Source organism: Crotalus tigris, unplaced genomic scaffold (assembly GCF_016545835.1).
Source record: "Crotalus tigris isolate CLP2741 ecotype Arizona unplaced genomic scaffold, ASM1654583v1 scf7180000017733.2605024, whole genome shotgun sequence".
In the NCBI taxonomy this organism is placed as follows: domain Eukaryota; kingdom Metazoa; phylum Chordata; class Lepidosauria; order Squamata; family Viperidae; genus Crotalus; species Crotalus tigris.
In genome coordinates, this window is record NW_024096600.1 from 872159 (window position 1) to 894970 (window position 22812).

The 22812-nt window shown below is 37.0% G+C and overlaps 1 protein-coding gene across 7 annotated transcripts in view; it reads right to left on the reverse strand.

Moving 5' to 3' along the window:
* LNPK (lunapark, ER junction formation factor) overlaps window positions 1-22812 on the reverse strand; it is a 63665-nt gene that overhangs the window by 21157 nt on the left and 19696 nt on the right. For all 7 annotated transcript variants that reach the window (XM_039339321.1, XM_039339319.1, XM_039339318.1 and 4 more), the window contains 4 exons: window positions 15230-15270; window positions 3926-4009; window positions 3794-3845; window positions 1681-1917 (listed from right to left, as the gene is read on the reverse strand). In XM_039339321.1, the coding sequence (XP_039195255.1) occupies window positions 1681-1917; window positions 3794-3845; window positions 3926-4009; window positions 15230-15270 (414 nt within the window). The remainder of the gene's footprint in view (window positions 1-1680; window positions 1918-3793; window positions 3846-3925; window positions 4010-15229; window positions 15271-22812) is intronic.

Sequence of the window (22812 nt, forward strand, 5' to 3'; positions counted from 1 at the left end):
ACAGCTATAGTGTGAGTTCTTGATCACAAGAACTTGGTATTCAAATCTTCTCATTTCTCAAGGAGAAATGTTCTTGCATGAAGTGCTTTCAGTTTATTTCTTCCACAGTGGTATCACATTCTGGCATTCTATATAAAGAACTAAGAACTCCTGTTTAACGAACTTAACTTCTTTGGATATAGTCAGCTACCGCTTAGCTTGACAATATAACATGCCTAGATGTGGAACTCCGTTTGTGCAATATAGGGGGAGATAGGCTTAGACAATGTCACCCACTGTATAGTAAAGTTAATAACTTTGTCTCCAAGATAATTAAATGGAAAATACATCTGGCATACTGCATACTGGAAGTAGCTATGTTACATAAACACAGCTTGAAATTAAACAAGACGATCCAAAGTAGGTTGTAATTTTAAAACAAGACAGACGAAAAAAGTATAATGTACAGCAGGGGTCCCCAACCCCCGGTACCGGGCCATGGCATGACAGCAACTGGTGCACACAAACAAGCAAAGCCCCATTCATAGGATGCAGGTAGCACACAAAATCATGCACTCTCTGGTCTGTGGAAAAACCCTTCTCCATGGAACTGGTCCCTGGTGCCCAAAAGGTTAGGGACCTCTGATTTACAGGACGATGAGAGCCAGGCTCCCATCTGGGAAAATAGCCTCATCCTTTAATGCCTGGACTTTTCTCAGAAGTAGGAAAAGATGGACAAAGGCACTCTGAGAATTAAGTAATATTAATGCAGGGAGCATATGCAAGGCTTCTCAGCAGCAGCCCAACTCCATGGAATACGTGAATTATGGACAACTATGCTTTCCATGCACAAGTGAAATTGGTGCTACATTTCTGGTATTTAGTATGATTTGGGTAATCATCATGAATTAATTTAAAATTACTATAATATTTATGATTGTTTTAATTTTATTATACGCTGAATTGTTTTTTGCCACCTACTTCTACATAGCTTGAGGTAGCCTACAAATGCTGTTGAATAAAATGAGAGGTACTCATTGCAAAGTTTTATGTGCGCAATTGAAAAAAGATGCATCTACAAAACAGGAACTCTTGAGTTCAGTTAAAACAAATTGAGAGGTCAAATGTTTCAAATAAGATGCTAAGTGATGTTAAATAAATAAGATGCTAAGTGATGGTTATCAGCTTGTTATTTTAGAAAGTTCTGCTAACAGGGAAAATCCTCTTCAGTTCCTGAGTATTTTATGCTTTAATCTTTACAGCACTGTATTTTTGGCTTAGAGGAAAAAATTAAATAAATGTCAAAACATGCGTTAAAAATATGTCCAGAGCTTGTATGAAACTGAACGTATTCTGAAAGTGTTTTCTTATGTATCTGATTTATATAAGACTGGAGCTTGCCTAAAGCAAGAACATAAAAAGGTATGCTATCTTGTTGACTACAGAATCCTGCAAAGTTTTATTGCCATTTAAACAAAGAAGCCATAACAGTTAAATGAGCTCAGGCAATAGGCTTCACTATCATAAGGTGCCAGCTGTAAAGAGTTATGGCTAATTGAATATGGAACTCCTGCTTAATCAGATAACTGCTCTTCTATTTCCCAACAAAATGCTATTTCCATACTGTCTGAAAATGGCCTGTTTTATTGGTAACTAGAGGAAACAATATAAACTGTAAACAACATTAAGTGCTCTGTTTACCCATTCCAGGCATTGAGGAAGTACGGGACCCAAGATGTCGTGGTAACATATTTGGCGGTGAGGCTGATGATAGCATTCTCTCCGGAGGTCCCCCAGGTGCTGAAATGTCTCTTGGCAAGCCAGAAGAGGGTGGTGGTGGTGGTGACACTAGGCCCATAGCTTTTGGTGATCCCTGTTTTAGTGTAACTGGGACAGGTGGAGGCACATTTTCTCGCACTGGGGTCCGATGGCGAAGTTCTGACAGAACATCCACATATTTAATTTAGTGAACAGCATTCCAAGTGATTCAAGAACTGGCAACATATTACATCAGCTAAAGAAGGAGAAAGAAAGTTGTGCCCCCAAAATAGCAGAAGAGTTAGCCAATCAATCTATTCTTGCACTTAATTCTACCACTGTACAAGAGGGTCTCACCTGAACAATGAAGCAATGATGCATCTCTTTGCATTTTTGAATAGGTATACAGATGGCATAATCTCCATTTAGATGCTAATCACTTATATTCAAGTATAAGTCAAATGATCTTTGGGCCACTAGATAATTTTTAAATATTATCACCCCCTATTCCAGGGGTTCTCAACCTTGGCAACTTTAAGACTTGTGGACTTCAACTCCCAGAATTCCTCAGCCAGCAAAGCTGACTGAGGAATTCTGAGAGTTGAAGTCCACAAGTCTTAAAGTTACCAAGGTTGAGAACCCCTGCCCTATTCAAAATCTATCAAACACAATGAAATTCTCCTGTGGTTATCAAACCTGATCAGTGCAGAAATAAACAATTGCTCCAATGTTTGACTTCAGAATATATTTGGTTATTTTTCTGAGAAGAAAATGGAACAGTGAGATGGTGTGGTTAGCTTTCTGTTGGGGAGGGCTGAACAGCAAGTTCAAGTCCATGCAAACAAAGATCAGATACCTAGTTAGTAATGAGTTGTGCGTTATCATAATGCCTCTCGTTCAAAGGGAATGAGAGGCTTGTTAAATCATCCTTAATACATAAAACTGCCTTTGGCTCTGCAGGAATTTGCCATAGATAATGAGTTCAGAAGTAGGTGTTAAAGTGCTATCAACATGCTGATGGTGCTGCTCTGCTCTGAACTTGTCATTTTATTGGTGTGATTGAGGATCAGATAGGAGTCAGCCAATTGAATCAAAACCAGACCAAAATGATAGTTCAGCAGACTCCAACTTGAAGACTGTGTGCACGTTTGTTACTGATAAAGTATTAAGTCATACAGAATCACAACCAGGGGAATATACAACTTGAGCTAGAATTGTCCTTCCAGCAAAGCTGCAATGAGTAGCTCTGAATTCAGTATCACTATTTATATGACGGGGACCATCTCTGAACAACATGTTCCTAGTGTAGATAAGAACAGCATTAGCACCAAAGGTCCAGGAATTTATCCGATTTCTGTATCATTCAAGACACAGTCCAAATTCTGCCTTGGACTATTCCACTTCAGGCCAACTTATTTTCAAAATTCTGCATCCTACTTAGAGCCTTTAGAGAAATTATCCATGTATATTTTCAAATGACTACAGGAGGAGGCCTGATTAAAAAAAATCTTTTCTGTATGGCTTCAAAATACAACTTCAGCTTTTAGTTCTTTGCCAGATGTATACAAATATTGTTAATATTGTTTCGCTGCTGAAAAAACAGGACGGGGGCCTTTGTATTTATTTATAATAATTTCTCCTTTAGATTTTGCCAAGCCTGTGGACTCGTGGAAGGAAAAAAATGGCCAGTAGAAAAAGCTTTTAGGTCATTCTGTTTGCAGCCAAGAGGTTTGCTCCTGCCGGAGTCTGTGTCCTTCTGGGATCTAGGGTCAAGCAAGAGGGGAAAACCTACATACATCCTTGGATATTTCTATTCACAATTTCATGGATTCACCATGTCTATTGGAGAGAGAGGGGGGGGAATTTTCTGCTTCTTCTAGCCCATGCTCCTTTTACTCATTCACAAAGAAGCTCTCCTACTCTAATTCCTGTTTAGAAACAGATCCGATTCATAATGGAGCAATGTTTCAAATTATTCCAAACCTCTTGGAATAAACATTAAATTGTGTAAATACAGTTTTCCTTATGAGAAGCAGCAGTTTTGCAAAGCTATTACCTTGGCCAGGTCTTGGAACTGCAGATGCTCCAGCAGATGGCGGCTCAATATCCTGTCAATTATAATAATATCATAAAGTGTTTTTCTCTATGGTGCATTTTCTAGAAAATTAGTACAGATATTAGACCCTACCTTTGGCTTCTTGGCTTCTGGATCAAATCGTTCAAGGATTAATTTAGCAGCCTTATATGTTTCTTTTTCCATCACTTCTTCAAGCTAAAAATAAAATTCGGTTCTGTTAGCCAAGATAGGCCTCTTTAGATTTTACATTTTATTGTATTTCTTTTAGTGCATAAATTAAGAGTATATAACAAAATAACATTTTCAAGTGAAATAAGACTCTCCTGCTTCTTCCTCCGCCAAAATGTCCTCCACAAAACTTAGGGAATCCCCCCAGAATAGGTGGGAGAGAGTATTAAGATGAATGCAAGGGAGAGGAGGGCAGTGAGAAGTCCCACTGTTCCAGTGGATTTGACCCAGAGAAATCCTGGAATAATTTATACATGCAATTACAAACATGCATACACGCATGTCTGTAATTGCAGCTGAAACAACATCTAGCTTCAAAAAGAATTTCTAACCTCTAGTTGCATTCAACAGCTTTATTGCAAGGAAACTCCAAATATTGCTAATTGTTTACATATAATGAGGAGAATAATTACATGCACCAACTTCAATAATAGAATGTGCAAAAATCTATCAGCCATCATTATTGGAAGTTATTAGACATGACAAGCAAATGACAGGCAATTCCTCAGATTTATTTCCTCATAGCACTTAATGCTATTAATTTAAAGGAGGTCGTTAGCCAAGTGCTTTACAGAATAAAGTCTCTCTGCCAATTAACTGCTGTCAGCATTGATTTTAGATTATTTATTAGCAGAAGCAATTAGCTTGCTGCAAATGCCATGAAAACTCAGTAACTGGGAGAACAGCCATGGAATTTGCTCAAATGGCTTTAAAGGCTAAAGCTTCAGCCTTTACGGCTAGATTCAAACTGCCTTTCAGGAAAAAAAATAGAACATGTTAAGAATTTAAATAAAAAATTTACAGAGTACTATGCATACTTTAGGGAATGTAATTAAAGCACTTCATTATTACAGCATTTTATTTACAATGCACTCAAGCAGCTTTATGGCTAATACATGGGCTTAATTAAAAAAGTAATCACTAGTAAAATATCATTTTAGCAGTTAAGTTTAAGTATGAAGAAGTTTAAGTATGGATATTTGTGTTCTAAAATTATGACAGATGACAAATATACACGAGGAATATGAAGCATTTTACAGTGTGTTTTGATGGTTCTCCTCTCCTCAGGTTCTTCCTACTGTTAAAATTGGCTTTCCCTTTATATCCAGTAGTCTTTCCTCTCCCACTCATATAAGCTATTATTTCATGTTCATTGCTGCACCAAAATTACTTTATGCAAACACTGATCAAACCATTTCTTTCTGATGTGTAGAAGGATGACTGGAAAGATGCAGATTGAAAAAGATGATATTGTACTGTATACCCTTTGGCAAATCTCCCTATGTTCTCAACCTTGGCAACTTTAAGACTTGTGGACTTCAACTCCCAGAATTCCTCAGCCAGCTTTGAAGTCCACAAGTCTTAAAGTTGCCAAGGTTGAGAACCTCTGCCCTATGTAAACAAGCACTCTCCAGATGTCTTGGCCCAGGATTCCCAAACAGTAGACTTTGAAGCACTCCTAGCAACTTTAATATTACTGGAAGATGCTAAACCAGGAAAGGCTGCCCTACATTACCTTATTAGACTATTTAAATGTAAACAGTATGTACGGATAGTATTCCAAAGGAGGAATCAAGGATTTATTTAATAAATAATATATGCTGCTAACTTGGAAAGAAGGAAAAAATTATCTACGTTATTAAGATCAACCAATTTACAGAAGAAGGCTATAGATGCCAGAATTCTCCAAATGGTAGTTTAAAATCAAAAGTTCGCTTTAAATCCTTCCAGCATATAAGATTCTGTAACAAGGAAAATTACTACATCTAGTAATTTCAGGTAACAGAACTGATTATTTGATTGTTCTTTTCCTAGTTCTTGCTTCAAGACATGATAGCCAGTGAACTGACATAATTAGAAATTAAAAAACAAAGTGCAAAATACTAGCATGCAATATTTCATTTTAAGCTTGTAATTTTGCACCAAAAAAGAGGGGGGTTGTTTTGAGCATTATATATTATTTGCAGCATTCCTGACAGCACAATTTGCACTCAAATTAAGGGCATTTCATGAAATATTAGGCTCAAAACATTTTGAAATGAAAGTTTAGGAAACCTCTGTTTGCTAGAACCACAAATTTGTTATATAATAAAGAAAGCTTCAGAGTAAGAACTCCAGATATTTAGGTCTTGAAAATATTTTAAATTAACATACCCAATTAGCTAAACACCCAAGAAGCCAGCTCAGCTAACATGGCTCCCAAATGTAACTGAATAATGGGAATTACTGTACAAACCACCTGAGTTTGGGAAGGTTATTTTGTCAATTTAATGGATACGGATGAGTTGCAGTTAAGTTTTAGACAAAGGTTCTATTTCTTTCTCATCCTTCAGCTATTTTATCTTTTTTCCCCTGATTAAACCATTCCCCAAGCATCTCTTTTTCAATTATTACTACTAAATGTACTTTTATACTATTTCGTATTTTCCAAATCTCAAAGTGATTCTCAGTGAATAATTAAAATACAGAAAGCAAACAGTAGACTGGAACTTCATAAAAATAATATTAATTTAAAAATACAAAGACAAATGTAAGCAAAAACCATTCAAATAGTATTCATTGATTAAAGGCCTGGTGAAGAATTAGATACAACTATATTTCTCATCTCACTAAGCATCTCAAAATCAGAACAAACACTAGATTATAATCAACGTACTTGTTCTTCTGTTGCTATTTCTATTCTATTCATCAGAATAGAATGAGGCTCTTCACTAGATAAATTCTGTCAATTTCTCTTTTTCCTGCAAACCCCTGGAGCATAGTTTTAACTTTATCCTTTTCTTCCAGTGCAAATGGAATTAGACTGGGTGCAGGTATGGATTTTGTCTTCAGAAAAAATACAACTTCCTATATGGACACATTTTTAAAGATCTGGTACTATGTTGAACATGTATTGCCAAATACATAGCTGGCCTTATTAGCTTTGATGGCATCAAACATATGTGGGGTCAGAGAAAGCAGAAAAGGATTCTATGCACCTCGAAGTAAGCACTGGACAGCTATTGCATGCAATCTGGTGGTGGTCTGGAACTCTTGGCCAATTTACAGAAAAGAACACATTGCTCAAGTTAGCTAGTATTTGCAAGTGTTTCTTGGAAGTCAAACTAGAGTACATAAGAAAGGTCATACAAAATTCATTGGCTCACATACTGTTATTTTCCTTGACCTTTTAACATAGGTTTTATTCTTATAAGTTACCGAGAATGTTTCCACAAAACATTTTTGCCCTTTCAAAACCCCTTATCAAAGGCTATACTAACTGTTTCTCTAATCCTCTTAAAAGGCCATACAATCAGAAGTCACAAATAGAAAGTGACACCTATATTTATCTAACCATCAAATTCCTTAAGGCTTCTCAAAATATTTGACAGGTATTATGGAAACAGATAATCTGGGCAGAAGCTTATTTACCCGCTTTTTGTTTCTTTTATTTTTCTGCATACTCCCCCAAATGTAGTTTTAGTGTCTTTTGAGTACTGTATATACAGCTTGTTGCAATCACTTTGTTGTCCCAAATTTTAAAAATGCATGTGAAAAGATTTGCACATCCTTGCATAAGGCCTTGGATATTCTTATTTAACTACTGTGGCAAAAAAGGTCATAAAATGGGGCAAAACTCACTTAACAACTGTCTTGCTTAGCAACAGAAATTTTGGATTCAAAACTTGAGGACTACCTGTACTAGCAGATACATTTGTAGTAATTTCTTGAAACCAACCTTCTTACAATGATATAGATTCTACAACTGCAGATGTTTTAAAATTTTAATCTTGCAAATCTAAGCATACAAAGCTCATTTTTATTTTTTAAAAAAGCTACTAGATGTATTTTTTTAAAGATGCTGCTCATAATTTTTCAGAAATAAAGAAGGAAAATTTATTATTTTAAATATAAGACTGGACCAATAAGACAACAGATAAATATTTTGTAGGCTACTGAACCAAAAAGCTATACTGCGTAATCCACTATATCTAAAATTCTCTCAAGTAACTGCTGGGAGAGATGAAAGAGTTCTATGCCAAAACTACCAAAGTCCAAAGTTAATCAGTAGCAATTAAGGAGTGAGCAAGCAGAAAGAAAAAAAAGTGGGGGAAAAACTGAACAAAAGCGGCTGAGTTAAGAAATTGGGAATGAGGAATTTCAACCAATAAAGCTACATATCAGTTAAGTGATTATATGTGCTCTCCTAAGAGCCCTTCGTTAGTTTTACAAGTCCTCTTCTGAATAAGGAGAGGTAACAAGGGAATTTTGGGGTCACACTTCTGGGTTTTGGCATCTACAGATGCAGCATGACAGACCTACTGTTTCTCCTGCTCCTACAGAGAAGACATAAGGCCTACATGTTTTATTTATAAAATTTAGAGGCTATCAACTCCTAATGACTCTCGATGGTTTACAATTAAAAAGAAAAGGTACAAAAATCAAAAAGAGATCAGGAATGCTCCAAACACAAACATGTAAACAATGGTTCTGGGTTAAAATTCAATAGGGGCCTAATCTTCCCCCTGCCCCAAGACCTGGAAGAAATGCCAGGCCCTTAACAGCTTCCTGGAGGTCTGGATGGGAGCCATTCAGATCTCTAAGGGATATAATTCCAGAGGGCAGGCTACGTGGCAGAGAAGCACTCTTCCTGGATTCAATTAGATAACATTGCTTAATTGAGGGGACCTGAAGCTGTGGACAGCAATAAATAGGTAAACTGGAAAAGCAATGGATAACAGCCAGACTTGACTTCCAGTGGAGACATGGCAAGTTACACATATCTCCATAGAGAGCAGAGACAATGGCAAAGAGTGAAGAACTGGTGAGTTGACCAGTTCTTTGGAACAGACAAGGAGAAGATGGGAGATCACTCACATGTGCTCTGGATAGCTGCTCCTTGTATAGAGATTGCAAGACAGCAGTATCACGTGGTTTTGGGTGCCAGGAGACAAAGGGGTCAATCATTAAGCCTTACAATTGCAGCAAAGCCTTTTAAAGGCCACTAAATTTACTAATCTCATTTCGGATAATAATCAATGATTTAAAAAAAAAAAAATCGAAAAAGTCAGATTTTATTTAAATTGGATTTTTTTATTATTTTTATCAAATTTATTTTAATAAAATGCTTTTGGAGTAAAAAATCTATCTAAATATAGTTTTCTATTCAAGATACATTAATAATTTAGTTTGTTGTATGAAATGGAGCTTAGTTATGTAGCATGAGGCTGTATATTCTGCAATATTTTACATTTTTGGTAAACTCATTAAATGAATCCAAGCTCTGCAAGCTAAGATAACATGCACTGCACTGATGCATTCACACAATTTCACAGTAACCATGCGATAAATCATAAAACAAAGTTCAGGAATATTCCTTTATCTCATTGTTTTGCAAATCTATGTACACTACAAACTGTATGATTGTTTGAAGAGAAATGCATCTGTACCAGACTCTAGGTCAGTGCTTCTCAACATTTGTGTGAGGGCGACCCCCGTCACACAAACGTTCTGCGCATGCGCGGCGCTGCGCGCATGGGGGCGGGGCCCCATGTGCGGCGCGCATGCGCAGCGGCGCCCCATGTGCGGCGCGCATGCGCGGCGCCCCATGCGCGGCGCACGTGCACGGCACCGCCCCCGTGCGCGGCGCGCATGCGTGGGGCCGCCTGCATGCACGGCGCGTGTGCGCGGCGCTGTGAAAAATGGCGGATCGCCGCCTTTGGCGACCCCCAAAAAATGGGCGATCGACCCCAAATGGGGTCGCGACCCATAGGTTGAGAACCGCTGCTCTAGGTGTTTTAATTAAATAAAAGAATTTGAGCAGTTCTCCAACTATGCGTGATTAACCTATTAACCTAAAATCGATTCTGATATTGCTCTTTTATAACCTGACAGCTTATTATTCTAAATAGGAAACCTTCGTTTTGTTTGCAAATAATAATATTAAAGATTCTAACTACCAGCAAGAATGAGTCCTTACATTTAAAGAGCACCTGTCATTTCAGATGCATCATGGCAGCGCCTGTTAGCGGGCATCCACTCACCTGCTGCCCGTCACGTCCCTCACCTTGTTGTGTCACTACATCATCAGCTGTCCCATTAAAGTGAACGGGACTGTCATTGAGTCAACAGCAGGTCTGAGGACAAGCCGCTGAGGGACAAAGATGACAGTTGCTCTTTAAAAATTATGATTTAAATCGAGTTGATTTAAATCAAGCCTTTTTACTAGTGATTTAAATAATGGAAGCAGAAATTAGTAAGCACAACAATAATATTAGTAATGATGTTGGCTTCTAGGGTAAAATAAGTTTAAATGATGCTAAAGAAAGAATAATAGATGTGAAACATTTTTGCTTGATGCAGAAATTAGAAATATTGGATTTAAAAAAAGTGGGAATTATAAGATTATTAAGGTGTTTATTAAAGTGGTAGACCAAAAGAATAACCCATATAAAAATTCTTTACTGAATATACAAAAGAAGCTGGCTTTAAAAATTAAAGGGGAAATGCAAATGATATACCATTAAAATGATCTGGATGTCTTTTCATTGAATTTACAAAAGAGGCTTAATAGCCTCAACAAAGCCTATGCAATGGGCCAAAAAAGAATTGATAAGTGATCAATTCCTACGACAATATTTGAATGAACTAAAAATTAATATTTTCAGAGGTGAATCGAAGGGATATAAAGTTGATTTTTAAGGTTAAAATAAGACAGTTTATTGAAATTCTGATAACCCTTTACAGACTTTTTGCTGACACTAGGACTGAAAAGCTGATGTCTTATATATTTGCTTAAAGCAATGTTTCTCAACCTTGACAATTTTAAGGCATGTGGACTTCAACTCCCAGAATTCCACAGCCAGCAATGCATGCTGTGGAATTCTGGGAGTTGAAGTCCACATGCCTTAAAATTGTCAAGGTTGAGAAACACTGGCTTAAAGGGATGCATTATGGGAAGGAGAAATTATCTGTAACCTTATAGGTGAAGAATTACCAGATTTATACTTCTTGTGATAAAGACTGGAAATCACCTCCTTATATATTTCTTTTCTTTTTATTTCACTCTTTTTTCTTTTCTTTCTCTTTTAGATTTTTTTTTTTTGCACTTCTTATTCTTTTTTTTTTTTTTTACATTCTTCTGATGATGGGAATGGAGCAGGCAGAAAATGCCTCTTCATGACTGAACCTGGAGAACGGAACCCTTGTCAGTCAAGTGGAGTGCTGATTTACACCAGCTTACCAGATACTTAGGAACTGAGGGCAGGGCAGCACAAGGAAATACTCAACAACTTAATAAAATGGCCATCAACGCCCCAATTAACAACTAAAAGCCACACACAACCAGCTTCCACATAAACACTATGCATAGAACAGCCCAGAGCATCCATTTTTGACTGAGAGAAGTTCCCTGAGGATGAGCTCCAGCACGAGCCAAAAGCTTGGAAGACTATAAACCTCTAATCCCGATGTCCGACTCAGATTGGATCCTGCAACATTATCCTGGGACACGTATATTTGCCTTCATTTGCGACATTCTTCTCCCTTAATTTACTTTGTATTAGACTATATTATTGTAATTAATTTTTTTAATAAAAATGGTATATAATTAAAAAAGAAAAATAATGGATAACAAATTATCAGTCAAAACTCAGGAAACAAGCAGAAGGTAGAGGAAAATGTGAAATCAGAGCTGACACAGGGTACTTATTTGCTGAGTACGAAGAAAGAGGACGTACAAACAGAAAATACACAACCAATTATAAATGAAGAAAATCATTCTGGTTACTTTTAAAGATACTAATTATTAACTCATTAGTGACTTGAGTTTTATATCTGCTAATTAAAAGATACGCATCTGGCTATGTCAAGTGAGGAGTTGCACAATATTATTGGGTACTATATTCACTCTTCGAGCTGACATTTATTTAAAAGTATTCAGGGGTTTTCCGTAAATCACCTGCATGCATCTCTGGCAGTTTGAGGGACAGGAAAGGACCAGGGCTCACAACCAACAAGTAATGGTGAAAAGAAAGCAGGCATCTAAATTCAGCCTTTTTTCTGTCAAAATATAGCAGCTAATTATTTGCAAGCTGCTACAGATAATACAGCAAAATATGATTTTAATCATTGTTCCTCTTCTATAAGATCTTTTCAACACATTCTATCTATAGAGGCGGATACCTTTGAGCCCATTGTTCAAAAATATCCTTCGCTGTGTTCACTGTTAAAATATTTTGCTTCATTTGGAATTATTAAGTCAAATTTAAGTCTTCTTCTCCTTTAATTATAACTGTTAGTTCCTTCTGGTCTCCTCTAGCGTCCAACCTTCAAAGTCTCATCCTATCATGTTTTATTTTAAAGAATTCAAGATAAAAACATTTTCCCATGGGAAGGATTTTTATAATTAATTCCAAAACCTTATTTCAAATTCATCTGAATCCTTAATCCATTTATAACACCCCAAACTCAAAGTTCTTATCACCCTTTTGGACTATATTAAAAATATTTTTAAAAGTCTTTTAACTTGTATTTAAAACTTCTTCTGCTAAGGATTGAAGAAAACTCACCTGGTGCTATAAAACTTGTCGATCCCAAGGTTCCTAATAGCCGAAAAGCAACAAACAAGCAATTTCTGAAAGTGATTAGAAAAGGAAGTGTGCAAACCCAATGTCATTTTGAAGGCAAGCCCTATAAATATTACTGTATTGTGGTCTCCTTGCAAGGAGCAACTGTTTGGAGCCCTTGTGGGTAATCTCAAATCCTCTCCTTGTTCACAAAGGAATTACAATGAGATGGCCTACTCTTTCATTCCACCATGGTTTTCAGCTCCAAGTTGACTATTTCTTCCCCAGAAGTCATAAGATAATAACATTCCATGGACAACCTTCAGGAAAATGCTGCACCACCATGCAGTCTCCTAGCTTCTCTTCTTAAAAATTGTTAGCAGCGTAAAGGGTAAGTAAGGCATCTTAACATGTTATATCTGGAATGGATTCCCAACATGGCTGCTTCAATCTATCCATACAAGCATTTAAAAGTAGAAGTGTGTGTAATTTCTATTTCCAAGACTGTATCTACTCCCCAAATCTCCGCCCACCAGAAAGACCATTGTAAAACAAACCCATCAATGCACCCCATCTGCTGATCCAGGAAGATGATATTGAAAGATGCTAAATGATCCTTATTAAACTGATATAGTTGCACTTCCATAAACCACTTCTCATCAAAGATAATTCGCTAAGATAATCAAAGCCATCTAAGCCCTATACCCTGGCAAAAAGCCACAGCTAAATAAGCCCAGTTAATCAGTCCGTCCAGATATACCATGATCTGCAGGAGTATCACATATATTTGGGACTTGCTAATAGTACCTAAGGTGGTGCAATGGCTCCGCAGTTAAGACCTGGGCTTGTCATCTGGAAAGGCGACAGCCCAAGTTCAAGACCTGAGCCACGCACCGCAGGGTGAGCTCCTGTCCTCACCCTAGCTTCTGCCAATGTAAACGTTCAAAAACATGCAAATGCAAGTAGATAAATAGGGACCACTTCAGTGGGAAGGTAACAGCACTCCATGACATCATGCTGGCTATATGACAGCAGAAACATCTTCAGACAGTGTTGATTCAATGGCCCTTCAAATGGAGATGAGCACCGCCCCCATAGTTGGCAACAACTAGTGGAGTAAAATCTGCAAGGACTCCTAACTTTAACTCTAACCCTAACCCTTACTTAACAGTACTTAATGTCCAGGTCAATGGAATATAATATATTAAGTGGCAGTTTTATTACTGTCTCCTTAAGGTAGGAAGGGGTAAACCCCTCTCTCCAGGAAGCAGTGGAGTTGGGAAGGTTCATGGGAGACCTGGCTGGGACAGTAAGCAGGTGTGGGGCATGTGGGGCAGCTCCATGTCCCTGCCCTAGCCTCGCCCCAAAACTAGGGCTTATTTTTGGGGTAGGGCTTATATTAGGCCTACCCCCCAAAAATCAAGGTAGGGCTTATTTTCAGAATAAGACTTTCAGGGAAACATGGTATATCCACAAGGAATGCTATAGATTGCTCATACCAAATCATTAACTGCTCTGTCATCCTCTTTCTCACATCCTCATAGAATAGATGCCTCAGTATGAAAAAGCAGTGCAAACTTACTTCACATATATAAACAGTAAAATCTATGAAGTAAGCATTCTTAGCTTGGGCATGTTGCTCCAAATGTGTTTTATTTCATGTTCAATACAATTCACTCTGAATTTACCGCTATTTACACTCAAGCTGTTGCCCCTTCTGTGCTCAAATTCTCCATTAAATGGAACAGCAGAACAACTGGCTAAACAGTTGCCATCTCCATCCAATCTACCAAACCTACTCTATTGCACACTGAAGACAGAGCTGGAAGAGATAAGCTCCCTATGCTTTCCCTCTACCAGACACATGACTCAACAGGCTGGACTAAATTATCTTGGACTAAATTCTGGATGATAATGTTCTAATTGGCAATGATAAGTTTAATTTAATCTTTATCTCCCGGATATATAGCAACTTACAAAACATAAAAGCTTATTATTCTATTTTTTGTTTTAAATAAACATTAAAGAGTAAAGAACAAACAGCTCCAGATCAAGACTTTATGCTCACAGAAACATGTCACAATTGATGTAGGAGGGGTCAAATGTATCATCAGTCATGAGTCATTTTGTACCCACAAGAAATTTAAGTCCAGCCCACCTTGAATTCCTTTCTATTCTTAACTCCTGCTAATTTCCTTTAACTGTTCGTAGTTCAGATTAATGTAGAGAGTTTATGCTTACAATAAATCTTTATACACATTTGAACTGTCTGGATCTCCTGATTTCCTTGGTGCTTGACAATTGGCTTCTCACTGACACAACTTTCAATGGAGATGTGCCAAAAATATATAAATAATCAGATAAAGAAATCTTATTAAAATTATATTGACTGTAATAAATATTGAACAATCACAAGTACATAAATGGGACAGTCTCTATCCAACTACTCCAAACCTGTTGATGAATGCCCATCAAAATTGTGGATGAGAAGAGATTTTTCTCCCTCCATATACAGTTGACAATAACAGCTCAATCAGTTGAACATATTAACTGCATTTTACATATCCTTCAAGAATATCTGCAACCAAGTGAATGTTATAAGAGATAAGATTTCAAAAAATATATCTATATAGAGACTTACTATTTTTTTCTTCTGGGATTTTAAATCTTCTAAGGCTTCATCTAGAAAATAAAATTTATAATAATATTTTAATACTAATGTGACAAGCATATCCACATGCACAATAAAGAAAATATTGGATACAAAAGTTATTTTATTCATACCCTGATCAGGTTAAAAGTCTAATGGAGTATTACCCATTCTCTTCTGGCTAACTGATGGGATATTGTATAAGAAACATCATTATTCATAATGAATAGCTTATCGTTTTTGCTACAAGTGAATATGGTAACTTCGAGTTTTTATGCAATGCTCTATTAAGTAAACTATTATTAAAAGTAGTATTGTTTTCACATGTCATAATATCTTTATAACCAAGGCAAGAAATTAAAATTGATATGAAGCTACTATCACAAAAACATTATATACTGGGAAAAGAACATGTCAAGATAAATACAACTGAGCTGAGAGGCTTAATGCATGCAAGATTTATGCCAAGGGCACCCACATAACTTCAAATTCTGGAATAAACAGCTTGTTACAATCTATTCAAATGCAGTAGACTAGTTATAAACAGAATGTTAAGATAACTTAATTATTACACGCTAAATGAAGTCGGAAAGGTAGTTTTACATCACCAGTTAGACAAGAAGTTCCAGAAAAGGGATCGAGTAAACCATGAGGTCACAAAAGCACTGCAAAAATGTATATATTCCTCCACATACTGTTTTGAGCTCCTTTGAAAAGGGTTGTTCTATACCAAAACTTTGATTATTGATTAGTTGTACTGTACAAATATCACAACTTCCCTTTTCCCAAAACCACAGAATTTTAGTTTTAGTTTTAAACCATCAGAATTAGGAACACATCATAAGAACTTAAGTAACATGCTGAATTCCTTTCGGATTAAACTCCTTTCTATAATAAGATTACTCCTGCCGACAATGTCTTAAAATATTTGCCTGCAGAAAACTCAGCCAACTCTCTTTAAATGAACAAGAAAGCATACACACACCAACTTGAAAGCAATGCCTGAGACTCATTTCTCAGTAGAAACAATTTGAAATTTTGCTTAAAAGTATATTTTTGATGCTCCTGTTTTGAAGTATATTTTTTTATATTCCTTCTCCTCGCCCAGTTTGGCTGAAGAGATTATTGCATAAATTGTTTAATATGTACATCAACTGGAAGTTTTTAGGCATCACCTGCATTAGATCTAAATATCTCAAAAATGTAAACAAAGGATTCAAAAGGTTTTCTTTGGAAAAATGAATTATGTTCAAGAGTAACATTTGCAACACTTTTGCCTTCAAATTGTGACAACTGCTTGGACAAGCCCCTGCAGTTTTCTTGGCCAGATTTCAGAATTTTTCAGATTTTGCCATTTCCTATTTATTAAGGCTAAGAGAGAATGACTATTCTATAAAGAATTCATTTGAATATATTTTAATAACAAGTTTTAAAGCATCCTTTAAATATATTGTACTTTATTTCAACTTTAGTACTTTATTTCAACTTGCTGTAAATTCTTAATGTTCTTTAAGGTTATTTAAGAGCAGATAACCTGTTGGCAACAGCCTATTGGGTACATGCAACTCTCCAACCTTGTAGCCATAAGAGGAATTATGTATATGCATTCAGTGCCTGGGGATACCAAACCACCCCAGTTAAAAACAACACTAGAAAAAAAAATCACTCTGGCCATGTTTACGACGTCATGGCATCTGTGCCCTGCTCCCTGTGCCAGCCTGTACCAACAATAGTAAATAATAGTAAAAATAATGTAATAGTAAAAATAGCTGTGCAGCGCATAAAATTTAATCTGCAAAAGATGTTTCACACAGAAACTGCTTTTCCTATGGATCCTGGGAAAAGGCATAGTTACTTTAAGATGCTACAGATATGTGCTGCATATCTGTTTCTGCTTTCTCCAAAGCTTTTTTGGCAATCAGATCTGAAGGACTAGTAAAATAAAGTGCAGCCACTCCTGTGTTTGAAGTTTACATTATGGCTTGTCAAGAGGTTAGTCCCCTCACATTACGGTAACTCTGATCAATCCCCTTTCTTCTCTACAGTCTGCTAATTGCAGTCAAAAAAATTATAATAATAAGTGCTGTTAACTTCAAGGAGACCGAATTTTTTTTTTTTTTTTTTTTACTGTCTGATAATATGCTGCTTTGTTATGGAGCTTATTTGGTCTCACACTGAAGGTTGAAAGCAAAATGAAAGATTGCAAATCACTTTCAACCTTTATTTAAAATCTCCAGTTTTGAATCATATACAAGGAGACAATTATATGAGAATATATACAAATCAGCATCAGAATGAAAATGGTTGTCCTGTTTATGAACAACTGATGACTGCATCGTTTTAATTGTTTTAATATTTTGTATCATTTGTATGATTGTTTTATGCTATGGTTTTTGATATTGTTTATGTTTCAATTGTAAACCTCCCATAATCACAAATATGGGAATACTCTTCAAGGTTAGCCCCATGTAGAGAGCATTGCGGTAATCCAAACAAGAAATGGCCAGTGTAGGTGACTGAACACTGATCTCATGATCCAGAAAAGATCACACATTATGAAAATCAAAACAATTTGCATATAGAAGAAACAGATATTAGAAACTTTTGTGTAGGCAAATAAAAATAATGTGCATTTGATTACCTATATTTCATGTTCCTCAGCAAATGGGCAATGGATGATCATATGTACTAGTACAGTGGTTCTCAACCTTTTTAATGCCGCGACCCCCAACCGGTCGTAAGTCGAGGACTACTCAACCGGTCGTAAGTCGAGGACAACTCAACTGGTGCAGCACCATTTGCAGAATGGGACTTTTGGCGGGCTCAGCAGAGACAGCCTGGACAATTCCGATTGGCTTTTGAAAGCCAATAGAATTAGACTCTATTCAAGAGAGTCTATTCTATTGGCTTTCAAAAGCCAATAGAATAAAAGGGAGTAGCACAGCTAAGGAAAAGGGGAAAAAAATGGCGGACTGCGTTGTTTAGCGACCCCCGTGAAATGGTCGTTCGACCCCAAATGGGGTCCCGACCCACAGGTTGAGAACCACTATACTAGTAAATAATAAGGCTGAGTAGATTGAAAACAGCTTGGTAAATCCTTTCACTTACTCCAATAGATAAGCAAGTGTTCCATGCTAGGATATTCCATGAAAAACATAAGGATTGCAGACTGGTGTGCACCAATGCACTATATACTATATAAGGAACTCTGACTTGATACCAACCAAATTTACAAGTTTTCCTTTGGATATGCAGGGTCTTACAAATAAAACAGAATTCTTCTACTTTTATTAACACTAATTTTTGTTATTAATACAAGAGTAAAACCCAAACTACCTTGAAAAAAATAATTGTAGGATTTAATTTTATTCTTAATTTTTGAAACAATACTAATATAATTCAGTTTTATGACTGAATGTTTAATAAGCAGGTAATTTTATTACATTCAGTGACTCATACTTTACACTGATTGTTCATTAATCCCAATTTAAGTTTATGAATAAAAAAAAGTTTGGCATTTAAGATGCTTGGTGCTTAATACCTGTATACATTTTACAGAACAAAATAATAGCACAGACCATGCAAGAATATGAAAATAGCATATTCTGTAACTATTTGTATCTTTTCCTCAGGATCACTAGGCTGTCTTACGCTATAATTAAATGCACACACACAAACATGCATACACACGCACGTGCACACACACACACACGCACTTACTATACACAGAAATTTGGACTATATGGCCTAAAAAACCAAAATGAAGCAGGAGAATGACTTAACAATTTCTGCCAGTCTAACAATTTTGCATTGCTAACAGAGTCTTCAAACAACCAAAACAATGCCAAAACATGGACATCATCATATATATGGATATGGTAGGAGGAGGTGGAAGGAGTTATAACAGCAAAGACATGGCCAAGAACTGATGCAATTTCCAAGTTAAGCTAAAGCAGAAGAAGAAAGCCAACCATTTCCCATGATATAATCTTGAGCATATACCCAACATTTTCAAGGAGAACATCAACAATCACTTTGAAGTTCAAACCTCATTCAACAGGAACCAGAGAAACTCTGGAATGAATTTAAACAAGTCATTAAAAATGAATGTGAAAAGAGATTGCCAAAGATAAAAACAAAAAAGCAAAAGAAAGCACACTGGATATCAGAACAAACAGTGGAAATTGCCAAGAAGAAAAGCCAAAGATTTCAGGAAGGAACTTAACAAAGAATTTCAAAAAAACTGTTAGAAGAGACAAGAAACAGTATTATAACAATATCTGTAAAGGCCCTGAGGATGGAAAGAAACCTGAAAAAACAAGAAAAGTCTTCCAAAAGTTCTCTAAATTTCAAAGATAAGATAACCTTTATTGTCATTTTTATATTGTGGGCACGATGGCACACATCAAAAACGAAATTTAGTTGCCTGCTCTCAAAGTGAAACACATACATGATACACACCTACACATACTATGAACAACATATGTATAGACCCACATCCCTACATATACGTAGCAAATAAATATTAAATATTGTCCATCTTGAATATATAACGGAAGGAGGAAGCCTGAGAGTTCGCAAGGTTAATGCTGTATGGAATCTGGATGTTTTGCTATGGATACCACGAAGCCTCCTCCCAGAAAGTAACAAGGAAAACAGGTCGTGAAGAGGATGTGTAGTGTCCCAGATAATCTTACGGACCCTGCTCAAGCAGCACTTCTGTGCTATGTCCTGGATGGGAGGGAGGGAACTGCCAATGATCTTTTCGGCCATTCGCACCACTCTCTGCACTGCCTTCCTGTCTGCAGCAGTGATGCCTCCAAACCAGACTGTGATGCTGTATGACAGGATGCTCTCGATCATCCCCCTGTAGAAAGTGGTCTACAATAGAAATCTCAAAATCAAAGACATCTGTTCACAAAACCAAATCAGCCCTCCATTCATTACCAAATTGGAAGGTTACAAGAACTGAGGTAGTATCTACAGAAATATGGCAAACAATAGAAGAATAAATAAATCATAAACTATGACAGACATGTCAAACACAAGGCCCGGGGGCTGGATGCGGCCTGTGAAATGGTTTCATGTGGCCCACGAAGCCATCCTGGAAACAGTGAGGGAACAGCCCCCACTGCCTTGGCCCTGGCCCAGGCTGGCCAGGAGCCAATGTACAATTTTGTGGTGGCCATCTATGCTGAAAGGCATTCAGTCTTAGCTCCACAAGGCCGTCCAGAAACAACGAGGAACCAGCCCCTGCTGTGTTGGCTTCCCCCTGGGTACATGCTGGGGAGGTGTCACCCTTTGTGAGGAATGAAGAAATGCACCATGCCTTGGCGCTTGCCCCGGTCTCATCCCCATCTGCCAGAGACCCTCAGATCTGTCCCACTCCTGCCCAGGCTCCCACAGGCACCCACTCCATTCACGCCCACCCAGTAGGCCGCACCCACCCTGGCAATATACCCCCCCCCAAGAGCAACCGCAATGCTGATGCAGCCCTCAATGAAATTGAGTTTGACACCCCTGAATTATGACAACAAATCTGGAAAACAATACAGTGGCCAGCCAATTGAAAGAGGTCAATCTATATTCCAATAGCAAAGAAAAGAATAGATATGCAAACTATCATATAATATCTTTAATTTCAGATATTAGCAAAATAATGAATAGGTATATTCAAAGCATATTAGAGCTCTACAAGGGAAGAGAGATGCCAGATATTCAAACTGGTTTTTGAAAAGATTGAGGAGCATGAGACATTATTGCTGATGCATGCTGGATAACTGACAAAGCCAATTTACTCAAAAGAGGTCAACATATACTTCATTGATTATACAAAGGCCTTTGATTGTGTCAATTGCGTCAAGTTTTGGAATTTGCTTACAAAAATGGAAATCCTAGAATATCTCATTTCTTCGTACAAAATCTATACGTGGGTCAGGAAGCCATAGTCCAGAATACAGCAAAACAGAGTAGATTTAGGTTGGCAAAGGAACGAGACAAGGCTGTATATGAAGAGGAGAAATGCCAATAACCTCCATTCTGCTGATGACACTACTCTTATAGCCAAGAATCTACAAGCAAGTCAAGGAGCCCAGTGAAAAATTGAACTAAAATGAAATACGAAGACCAAACTCATAGCAAGAGGTACAATACTTAGTTTTAGATTTGACAATGAAAACACTGAAATGGTAGATAGCTTCTGCCTTTGAGGATCAACTATCAACAGTAAAGGAAGCATCTGTCAAGAAATATGCCTGACTAGTACTTGGTAGAGTAGCCAGGAAAGCTCCCTCCAAACACAAAAACTCCAATTCCAACTGTGGTCATAAGTCAAGGAAGACTTATAGTAGTCACTGCACCAGTTACCAGAGGTTTCCATACCCAGTTCAAAATGCTGATATTGTCTTACAAAGCCCTAAATGGCATAGCACTAAGCATCAGATTCTGCTTTGCCAAAATTGACACTAACTTTCCAGGAAGATTATCGTGAAAAAGCATATTTAGGTGAGATGAGGAGCACATTGACCAAGTAGCAGGATTTCCCTTTTGCAGTTCCTATAATCTTGCATTTAATAAAGTTGTTAATGCTAGCTATTCCACTGTAACCAGAAGTGAATGTTTTGGATGACCACATGGTCTATTTCTATTAATTGTATGTCTTTCTATTTTTTTTTAAAAAAGCTGTATTTTTACTTTGTTATAACCAACTATAGACTTCAGATTGTGTGTTTAAAAAAATCTGTGCAAAACAAATAATAAGCGATGTACAGTATAATAAAGAGGGCAATACAGCATAGCAAAAGAGAACATTGAATCCCAAGATACATTACCAGCATGGACTGACCAATTTTGTCACTTAAAAAGTATAAATTTTTTTTTTTTTTGCTCTGAGAGCTGAAATATATTTGGTATAATAAATCTAAATTATGGAAAGACACATGCTGTATAATAGAAAATATTCTTTATTGTACAATCATTTTACTAATCATCTCCACAATATTTTATATTCATTTTCCATTTTATAGCCAAATGAAAGACTGTATAACATATCTGGAAAGCTTTAAAAATGTTTCTAATGGTACCATTCTATTTACAAATTTTTTGCTACAAAACTACTCTATAGATAATGTTCACTTACTGATCACTTGTCCAGTGACCATTCAAAGTTACAATAGTATTGAAAAAATAAATTTAGACCAACTTTACAGTGGAGTGGAGACACTGGAGAGAAAGGGATTTCAAAGGAGTAATTTGCTCTTCTGCACATCGAAAGCAATGAGTTCACAATAGCAGTGGAAAAGGGTCAGGCAAAGGAGATATTTTCTACAGAAATCATTTGCTTTTTTTTCCTCCCCCAACCCTCCCAGAGCAAAGAGATTGGGGAGGAAGGAATTTCAAGAGAATAAGCTGTTTGCATAGCATGCCCATTGCTTCCAGCCCAAGGCAGTTGGCACACCTGCATTGCTTTTGATGTGAACCAGACAGTAAACAGGCACTTGAGCATTCCAAAGGGTGGGGTAGTGGTTAGGGGGCAAATAAAGACTGAAGGTGTGAAATTGAGTAGTCTTGTCTCT